This window comes from Periplaneta americana, chromosome 5, assembly GCF_040183065.1.
Source record: "Periplaneta americana isolate PAMFEO1 chromosome 5, P.americana_PAMFEO1_priV1, whole genome shotgun sequence".
Classification (NCBI taxonomy): Eukaryota; Metazoa; Arthropoda; class Insecta; order Blattodea; family Blattidae; genus Periplaneta; species Periplaneta americana.
The window spans coordinates 97,803,612-97,815,017 of record NC_091121.1 but is presented as its reverse complement, the minus strand read 5'-3'; the positions used below and the strand labels follow the sequence as shown (position 1 = coordinate 97,815,017).

At 33.5% G+C, this 11,406-nt stretch overlaps 1 protein-coding gene across 4 annotated transcripts in view; it reads right to left on the bottom strand.

The window, feature by feature from the left end:
* Positions 1–272: 272 nt before the first annotated feature.
* Ipp (inositol polyphosphate 1-phosphatase) overlaps positions 273–11,406 on the bottom strand; it is a 30,526-nt gene continuing 19,392 nt past the window's right edge. For 3 of the 4 annotated variants that reach the window (XM_069826332.1, XM_069826331.1, XM_069826330.1), the window contains exon 7: positions 4,960–10,699. In XM_069826332.1, the coding sequence (XP_069682433.1) occupies positions 10,307–10,699 (393 nt within the window). In that variant the 3' untranslated portion in view covers positions 4,960–10,306. Of the gene's footprint in view, positions 404–1,805; positions 10,700–11,406 lie in introns of those variants that run through there. The other variant, XR_011332148.1, reaches the window with a different exon arrangement.

The window sequence follows — 11,406 nt, the reverse complement described above, 5'->3', positions numbered from 1 at the left end:
GAAACATTTTCTTTTATTTGGAAAACATCACACCAATAACACTGGCAGACCACAAGAATTCTGAATTCTAGAAGACAGAAATTTCTAAGTGTTTGTAAATGATATACATTTTGAAAAATGATAATGGTAGCAAACTTCTATTAAAACTGAACATTTTGAATCATGCTCATAAAACATTAATCAAATACACTACATATTATTACAACAATGATATACAGTAACATATTTTTAGGGGAGACTGTTGTACCTTTAGCATAGTGTGCCTTTGAACATTTTTTGTTTTTTTGTTTTTTTTTTTAATTTTTGCTGCTACCTAGAGGACTCAAACTGAAGTAGACTGTAGAGAAAGCTGCTAAGTAGCTCTGGTCATAGTTTCGGTTTGATTTACTGCAAAGTGTGAGTTCTGTGGACAAAATAATTTTTTTCATTGTTCAAAATAATTTCGTTCATTGATATATATTTTCGAACACAAAACCAGATTCTATTTGTTACTATCTATCAAGTGTGTTCCCTATCAACTGGTGAGTAATAACATATTTTAATTTCCATGATCCCTATCAACTGGTGAGTACGGTAATAACATATTTTAATTGCCATGATTTATTCGAATCTCTAGTTTTGAGAGCCACATTTGTTTAAATGTGCACCCTCTTGTACCATGGAACATGTTCCAAGGTACATGATACTATTAGTTTTTGTCTTTCTTTTATTTCAAGAGTAAGTCTGGAGTTAAGAGGCCCCCAATAGATCCAGATGCCTTGAAGAAAGCTGTTGAAGCAGTTATTGTTTCTCCAGTAAATAAAATCTCAATCAGAGAATCCTGCTCTGGTTTATGATTGCAAATATATTTTAAATCTGATTGTCAATTCTTACAACTATATTCCCACCTATATTCCATGTGTTCCAAGATACATGTACCTGCTGTACCTATGAACACATTACATATCCATTGATTTTATTTTTTCCAACCTTAATAGATATGTAAAACCGGAAAATACATACAGGAAGTTGTAAAGGAATCTTCAATAATTATTTCAAGTTTTTTTTTTTTCATTTAAAAAATTTCATTTCCCAAAATTAAAAAAAAAATAAAATGTGAAAAGTGTTTAAAGGTACAACAGTCTCCCCTGTATATAAAACAAATAAAATATATATCAAATTAAAATATCAGAATTTAAAATAAAGGTGATAATTCAAAATGCTCACAGAATCTATGATGATGCCTATGATAATTTCTTCTACAGTGTGGCGCTGAATACCAAAAGTTTTTAATATGTCCCATGTAAATTTGGATATACCACCCCTACTGCCATGAAGTAGTCCCATGCCGGACCAGTTTTTAAGAGGTATACCATAATGGATGCTCAAGTCAGGAATACATGGTTCATAAAATTAGAAAATTTATATGAAGTATTGTATATTACTTACAATATAATCTTACAAATACTTAAAACATTTTTATTTTTGGGGCACAACTGAATACCAAAGACCTTCAATATGAACTTTTGTACAGAGAATATCGTTTAAATTACAGTTCTGTGAAATTCTTGACACGTAACAGCAATAACCAGTCATATAACAGATTTTACATTATCTTCGAGTAAATATTTTCATATTTTATTTCATATTATTATGAGAATAAATTGCTTAGAACATTCCAACAATGTAAACAACAGACAGATATTATGGAATACCAACAATAATAAATTATTCTTATCTACATAATTTATTCTCTTCCATTTTTAAATAGTAGTATACTATATATGGTACATATGAGATTCTAAATGCTAGGAAGAACTACTTACCTACAGATTAGTCTTACTGTTAACTTCAAGTATACATTGTTACCGGTCAACTTATGTAACATGTTCACTTAATAAACTACGAATTTATATATTCTCTTTTATGAACATTACTATTATTATTAATCTTTCATGAGTCATTGAGACTATTTCTTTTTGAACATGCTTGTTCAGAGTCTTAGTCAATAATATAATACAGTATAATCACAATTAGGATGACTTGGTAATGTAGTTATCAGCATGGCCCAATTCTACCGCTTAAAATGAAAGAGGACACGTACAAGTAAAACACAAGATGCACACCCAATCTCTAAGGAAAGAGATAAATTTCCTCTTATCTAGTGATAACTGAAGATAACTAAAGATAATCTTTTAGGGTATTTGTGGATGTCTATGAAAGAGAGCTATAGATATATGCTTCCTCTGAAAATAATATTTAAGCCTCAACTTTATACTAACAATGTCCAATTGTATTTATGAAAAGTTCCTTAAATTTCTATATGCTGTACTGCTAATGTGAAAGTTTATAATGCCAGATTCATTATTATAATTTATAATTCCCAAGGAAAATCTCTCAGGGCTTTATATAATATTTTGGTCAGGGAAGTTAGGTTCACGTTTTTGCTGGAAGGGCTGTATACATTATCATCACAAAAATAGGTTTTTATCTAAAGATCCGCAGTCTGGTACAATGCATAATAACAAGAGACTAGAATTAATATAACTATTAATAATATGAACATGGAGCAAGTTAATATAAACACAACTTCTTGAGAATATATCTTGATAAACACTTGTCACATGAATATTATGTACAAGAAATCAGTAATATATATATATATATATATATATATATATATATATATATATTTATTGAAATACTTTGCACACTATCTCAGTACTGAAGCTTTAAAATCAACATATTATCGAATAATATACAAGTACCTGGAGTATGGAATATAAATTTGGGGGAATGTGGTATAACAAAATTAAATAGGCTACTTTTATTGCAAAAAAAATGTATTAGATGCATATACAGTAGAATCCCGATTATCCGTCACCCCATTAACCGACTGTTGGATTACCCATCTGTCATTCTCGCCTATTTTTTTTTTGCAGAAAAAATATTGAGTAGTGCACAGTACATTAGTAAGTATTTTTTTATAGAGAGTGATATTACAAGCCTTTGCCCTTACACATTATGATCTACTGTTCGAGTGACCTGTTTAATTTCTCTGCAAAACGTCTTCCAGAAGTGCCAAAAGAATACATGTTGTGCTAAGTATGGAAGAGAAGTGCATATAATTGGGTGGTTTTGGAAAAGAGGAACTGTGGTTCATCTCACATCGGAATACGAGATTAGAGTTAATTGTGCGAGATTTAATAAAAAACAAGGATAAAGTGTATAAATTACTTAAATCTATAACATGAGACCTATACTTTTCCTATCTTTCCACGGAAATCCAACATAGGAAGTTTCCTTGAAAGCCTACATTCTAAGTTTCCTTGACTCTTAAAAACCCGTCATTGACATTCATTCATTCATAGTGTCACTGCAAACCCAGCATTCTCCAATCTTTCCTATTTTCTGCCTTCTTCTTAGTCTCCGCATATGATCCATATATCTTAATGCTGTCTATTATTTGATATCATCTTCTGCCCCGAAATTTTCTCCTGTTCACCATTCTTTCCAGTGAATCCTTCAGTAGACAGTGTCTTCTCAGTCAGTGACACAGGCAATTCCTTTTTCTCTTCCTGATCAGTTTCAGCATTATTCTTTCTTCACCCACTCTTTCCAACAGAGCTATTATACTTAAAACTTCTGATCCACTAACTAATGTGTTAAAACGCATGACCACGGAGAAAATTACGAAACTGCATTATGCAACACTTAATTTATGAAAGTCTTCTATGGTAAGGATTATCCGATTTTTTCAATTAATTGTTCAACTCACCCCTTCATTACCATGGATAATAGAGGTTCTACTGTATCACCTAAAAATTAGTGAATCCTGGAAACAGATATTTAAAAATAACAGTATACTGACAGTAATAGGTATTTAAGCTTATGAAGTAATAACACTAGTCAAAAAGAAAAAGTTATACTCACGTCAGTAAATATACAACTCTATTCATATAGTACAAGAGGATACAGAAACTATAATAGAAAGGGCATAAACAAAAAGTGGCAACAGAGAAAGCCCTCATATCGTAGGAATAAACCTATATAACAAATTACCTAAATATCTAAGGAATGTACAGAATAATACTTTTAATCTGAAAATAAAAAAATACATGATAGAAAAATGCCCATACAGACTAGAAGAGTTATTGCATTGATTTTACTTTCTTTCATATGGCCTATTATTGTTTGCAGTTGTACTCATATTTTTTTAAACATTGTATTAATTATTTTGTAGTGCTATACATATTTCTAACATTGTATTATTTATACTGCAGTAGTATTTCTAGTTCTAAATATTGCATCGATTATTCTGTAGTTCTAAGCGTATTTTAAAAAAGTGTATTTAATTGTAAGTATTAGTATTAGAGAAGTACCGGTAATTTGAATTGGTACCGGTATTAATTCATGTATGATAGAATCAGAGTCCATGGATATCGAGAGTAGTGCAATCAGCTAATCAGCCGCCATTGTTATTCCCTGGGGGGAGGCAGGTGAAAATTGAATTTTAGGAAATAAGGAAGTTAAAAATGTGAAAATTAATTTTCCTCTTCTTTTCTATATGTAAAACAACTAGGAAAAAATTTTGTCCCATTTGTTTGGAAATTTCAGGAATTATTTTTGGAAGAAAAAAAAGTATGGTTCCAAAAAAGCCTAAAAGTTTTCCAAATTTACACATTTAAGTCTGGTTTTCTTATTTCAATCTAATATTGTATGTTAAGTAAAACTAGGCATTTGCAGTTTAGTGCTGTTATTAATTTTTATTTAAAAAAATATTACTTCAAACAGTTTATAAAATTCTAAGCATTTTAGTACTCACACACCTCAATTTAATAATTTCTGAGGAAAGTAATAGAGCAAAATGGATGCACAAAATTAATTGTCATGCTTTCATGAGCATGCACAAAAAATCAGCCCTCTAGGAAAATTTCTGTGAAAGCTTTAGCATTTTTTGTAATATATAATCTTAAAAAAAATGAAGTGTGGAAAATGACATTTTAAAGTTCTCATGCATGAAGCATTTAAAGGGTAGATATTTAAAAATGGCCCATTTATGACCAGTTCCAAACAGCGTAGCTACCTGAAACTTTGGAAAAAAATTCTTTAAAGCATGTTATTTTTTTTAAAGAAAAATGGAAAATTTAGGCCAATGTCCGTGGCCCTTAAAATTAAAAATATTTGACCCTGATTTGGCTACATTCATTCTCTGTATACGAAAATAGCACGTGGTCGAATAACAATGGTTGATTTGTCGGCATTTCCGACATAAAGAATTGCAGTACTCTGGGTATCCAAGGACTCTGTATAGAATGCACTCACAATGCTTAATATGGTATGTGGCAAAACAAAAGACACTGAAATTATTGCTCATTTGCTGTCCACGTTTCCCTAGCAACAACGAAGTACTATTTATTTATTGTAGGCTATATACCTAATAGCACAGTCTAGTATATACACTCACGAAGCTTGAGTTGTTGAGGGTACTAGGAACAATAGACTGTGCCAGTACTATTTTGCATTGTGCAAATCTAATCTTTCTGGTAAAGCTTATATTTTGCATTGTCTGTTATGAGGCAATAGTAGTGATCTTAGTGGTTAGCAACTATCTATGGATGCATATTTCCTACGTATTGAGCTTCGTGACTGTATATACTAGACTGTGCTAAAAGTTTGACATATTGTGAATTCAGTGTTGTGTTGATTTCTGCAATTATGGTTCTCACAACAGAGGAGAAGGTGTTTATTATGGAACATTATTTCTGGTCGTACGGAATAGGATGTTAGAATGGGCTAACTTTGCTTCATGTTAAAGAACAGTGCGAGAAGTGATTTAATAAGGAGGCACCAAATAACAGAACAATGTTAGCTGTCGTTGACAAGTTCTGTCATACAGGATGTCTTATGTCAACAAAAGGGGACAACAGGCCGCCCAAGGGTGGATTTGCATACCACATTCAAGTTGCTCAGTGTCTAACAGAAAGGGATGAACGAGTCCGATTACAGTATTGCAGCACAGTGTTGTCCATGACATATCAGGATCCAGATTTCTTCTACAACAACTAGTTTTCAGATGAAAGCCATATTCACCTTGATGGCTACATCAACTGACAAACAATTCGTTTTTTAGCGTTTGAACGGTCTGATGTTGTTATAAAGGAACCACTGCACAGAGCGGGTGTTACGATTTGGTGCGCCGTGTCTGGTCATGGAATATTGGGCCCTTATTTCATCGAGGATGCTGCACAGAATCCAAAAACAGTAAATCAGGTACTCTACAGAGACCTCATTATTACCTCATTCATGCGGAATTTGCGCTGTTTTTCTCGCACCAGAAATCCAACGACAATGGGTGCAGCAAGATGGAGCTACAGCCCACACCACGGGGGAGTCACTTGCCCTTCTGCAACGACATTTTGGAGATCGCCTAATTTCTCGTGGAACTCCATTCTCGTACCCTTCCTGCTCCAAGGATCTCATGGTCCCAGATTAGGGTTGCCAGATTTTGAGATGGGAAATAAGGAACACCTTTCATCCACATTTGGTTTCTTAGGAAAAAGCATTGAGTGTATAAGAAGAGAATTCATTCATTCATAGTTTTCTGCTCAAATCCAGATCTTCCACTGCAAACTCAGCTTTCTCCAGTCTTTCCTATTTTCTGCTTTCCTTTTAGTCTCCACATATGATCCATTTATCTTAATGTCGCCTACCATCTGATATTTTCTTCTGCTCCGAACTTTTCTCCCTTTCACCATTCCTTCCAGTGCATCCTTCAGTAGGCAGTTTCTTCTCAGTCAGTGACCCAACCAATGTATTACATATTAATTAATACAATTAATCTTATGATTTATGCATTACATATTGTAATTATTTATTACGTCATGTAATTATATTGTGAACTTACTCTTTCATTTTATATATTCCTATATTTAACCTGTATTTCCCACTTGAATATGCCGTATTTAACTATTTATTTGTATAACAAAATCTTCTTATAAAATTGACTACAGTTTTCATCATTGTTGAATTATACAAAAAGTTCATTTTTATTACATTTGCAATATTCTCTATTCGTTTCATCCTTTCATTTTGTAGCCATTACTGAAAATAATCACCATAAATGGGGAAAAGCTTATCAACAACTTTATCGCAAATACAATATTTTTTTGTTTTTGTACACAAGTTTACTCGTAGTCTATAAAATACACCAATTTTTCTGCTACTGTCATACATACTACTATGACGCCACCAACAACACTGCAACATAGATCCTGCCTGCGGGATTTGGAATTTGAAAACAGAACATTTAGCGTACTGTTCAAGACTTGCAGAATAAAAAGAGCTAAAGCCATATATCTGGCAACCCTATCAAATGACTCGCCTACAAATATTCCCGAATTACACAAGAAGATAACGATATTTTTTGTGTCCTTACAGCAACCTTTGTTCATCAATATGTTCAATAATCTTCAGAAACATTATGAATAGGCTTCATATTCCAGCTACCTAAAGACTGAAGTTAAAGACACTTTGGGTATATAGTATGCCGAACACAGGTAATGCAACAATCAGGTCGTCGCTGCGTGTTTGTGGAGTACAGTAAACTCCAGGCATTCTGAAGCTGTACTAGTTAGATATTCATTTTCGTCAGTGAATAATAGGACGTGCATTCGTAAGTTACGAAACTTGAACATATGCAAATGTCACTTGAAATAATTGTATACTGCAAGAAATTCTTTCAATAGGACATGTCTTTATTGGTGTATGATGTAGTACAAGATACTCCTATTGTTTGATAATCTTTCGTGTTCCATTAGGACATTACATATGTCGCTCATCACTGAAAACCCACTAATTTTCTTTGTACTTTCATAGAAATTCCGTAAAATGTAGATTATTTAATTTACTAATTGGGATGTTGGCACTGAACATCATGGTAAGCCACACAAATCCATGTTAAACGTCGAGTTAATATCTTCATAATTTTCAGATTGTGATGGTACTGGTTATTTTGGATTACGTTCAACACTTTCTGTACCTTTTGGTATTGCAGTGTCTTTCAGTACACTGTTTTTGTCACTTTTACGTTTATTTTACATGTAATTTTGTCTATACTGACAGTGAAAATATTAGTTCAAATATCCTCAACTATGTCTTGCAATATTACATGCTTGAGCGTCTTGCCTAAGGCATTTTACCTTTGCAATGAACCTTCAATCAGCCACAAAGATGTAGTTATTTAAATAATATAAGTTGTAAGAGCAGTGATCGATAAGGTCCCGATTTTGACTTGTAGAAGAAGAGCAGAGGATGTGTAACTATTTTGTATATGAACGTACTTATACCTGCGCTGTGATGTCACATATACTTCAAATGAGGCAACCTCAGTCCAGTTTATAAGTAGCTGGAATACGGAGCCTAATTATGAACAACGTGTGGCACATGATGGTATACATAGGTACTGTACCAACACAATTAAATAACATTTCAGTGTCGTCTGTTTTGCCGCATATTGTAGGTATTTGTATTTACAAGTCTATGAGCAATAAAGAATTATCATTATTATTATTATTATTATTATTATTACTTCATTTTGTTCCAACCAAAGAAGATAATCTTAATTAATTTCTGTAATTTGTCTTCGGAAAGTACAAAGCATTACTTCCTAAATTATTTGTTCAGAAATAATATAGCAAACATACTTTTCTGAATAAATTGAACACATGTAATCTTCTTACTTAATGTTCTGAAAAATACACTGTATAAATTCATTTTTTTCTGTATTTGATGTCTAAAACTCATATTTTTGCATTCTCTTCGTGAGGTTTATCCTAGGTCCAAATATGGGCTTTGTATTTATGACATCATTAAACGAATATCTGGTGCGACTCACGTGATATGGAATACATATAATCAGACCTCCACTTAAGAATACATAATAAACGAATAAATATCAAAGATCCTGGGAGAGATTCGAATCCACGACAGTGGCATTGACATTTATGTAACATTAAAGCTGTATCATAATCGTGATGGAAACCATATACAGAGTGAAATTATCCTTCAGATTGAAAGTGACGATAGGATACACTTAAATTAATAGAAAACCTATATTACGTTTTGTGATTAAATGCACGGTTAATCAGAAAATTAAGTTGGGAGTTTCAGCAGTCCGGCAAAATCATTGCTAACAACTCCTCTTCTTGTAATACAGATGTAAGAAGTCAACGAACTCAGGTTCGTCTCCCTAAGTCAGGGATCAAAAACAGCCTTTCTCAGAAAGCTTAGCTTCTCCTGCTTCAGTTGCTGTTGTACGTAGGTACTCATACTGACTGCTCTGTTTATAATACGAGTTCCACATCTCTGTCTTAGATGAACTAATCATACTTCCCTCTTTGGCTACGATGTTGCAATCTGCCTGCATCGTTCAGTGGCTTGAAATTAGTGGTTTTAAAATTACATTTACATTATAACAGTTCACACTATTGAAATACACCAGAGGGATAAATGATTCTTTATTAGATTTTGTATCGATGTGGACAAAAATCACGACCCTACTTGCAATAGTTACAGAATATATATATATATATATATATATATATATACATCTTCTTCGCCCATCTCTACCTTTGCAATAACTAAATATCCCTCACTAAAGACAGAATTTTTCCGTTACTTAACTGATGCCATGCCTTACTAAAATTTGCAGTGGCATTTCCGGTAAAGTTATGTAAACCATTCTTGTACAATGATGTCAAGTATTGATGCAAATAAAATTTCTCAAAATTTAGTCATACAGTAGTTCATTCATTCATTCATTCATAGCTTTCTGCCCAAAGGCAGGTCTTTCACTGCAAGCCCAGCATTCTCCAATCTTTCGTATTATCTGCCTACCTCTTTGTCTCCCTCCACATATGATCCATATATCTTAATGTCGTCTATCATCTGATATCTTCTTCTGCCCCGAACTCTTTTCTCTCATTCACCATTTCTTCCAGTGCATCATTCAGCAGACAGTAAATTTGATGAACATTAAAATTAAAACAATGGTTTCCAAACCTTGCATACTAGTATCTCTATAATTTCGCACAGTTTTAATATTTGGTTAATCTCAATTTTTTTTATACGAATTGCATCCGTCATATATATCAATAATAAACTCTTTTTCCATTTGTCAAACAAATTAAATGAATAAGGTATTCCTAAGTTAACCAAAGAGATTCAACTTCCCTACTGAAGCAAAGCCATATTTGGAAATCAATGAACTGAATAGTCGCAAGGTTGGATAACTGAGCAACATGGCATATTCTTCCACTTTCAGTAGTTATGACTCTTTTAAAACATGCAACAACTCTATTAGCATGTTTCTATCTTTGTAAGCTATAAGGCCTTCTTGGTTACAATGCAGAGTCAAAGGGCTGAGACCTTCAGTTACAACATTGTCGCTGTAGCTCAGTTCTGACTTTTCCAGTTCCCCATCCTCTTTCAACACTTTCTGGTAGCTTACAATTCCACCACCAAGAGCACGTAAGATTGCGTGTGGCCCACATGTATCCCACCTGAATGTTGAGCCCTTTGATAGAACATACATGTCAGCGTCTCCACGAGCAACACATAATTGTTTGTAACCAGCTCCAGCTGCTTCTGCCACCATATAGCCAGCTGCGTGAAGCTGAGACTTGAGACTTGATCCTTCACTGCCACTTAGTACTACCACCTGCAATAGAACTTAACTCTCTTAATTTCAGTCTCTCTCTATTATAGAAAATTATAACAACTACGCCATCACAATCAATCATTAAATAACTCAATATTACAACGTCTTTGTAATTTTCTAGAAAATTTCTAAATACTCATGCTTGTACAAACACAAGTAAAAGAAGCAATTTCCAACAATTAATCACAGTTCATTAATAATCAATCAATTACACTCAGTGTTAAAAGGGAAAAGCACAAGTTTGTTCCCTTAGCTCATCCTATGTCAATTTTTTTCTGTTACATGTGGTACAGTCATTGTTAGCTGTATATGATAACTAGACTTCGAAGATGAGGACCCAGTTGGGACAGTAGAGGTTAACTGACAGAGTATTTGACAGAGATGGGGTGGGGGGAGGGGGGGAACAGGCTAGACTTCTCTACTTTTTCCATCTTCTACCCACAGTTCTGTCTGTCTAGGTATGATTGATGTTAAAGGTTTCATACGTATTAGCAATGAAGCTCGACATTTGGGACAACATGAAGTCATTGCGACAGGGGCGGCCCGTCCTTATGTGCTACAGTGCTACAGCACAATGATATTTTTTGCTCAAATAAAGTATTTGCAATACCATAGTATTTGATCTGTCATTTGACAATTTCCCGTTGTTATGTTCATGACGTGTTATAGAGTGTTTAGTCTTCACTCTTCGCTCTTTGGTGCCTCAG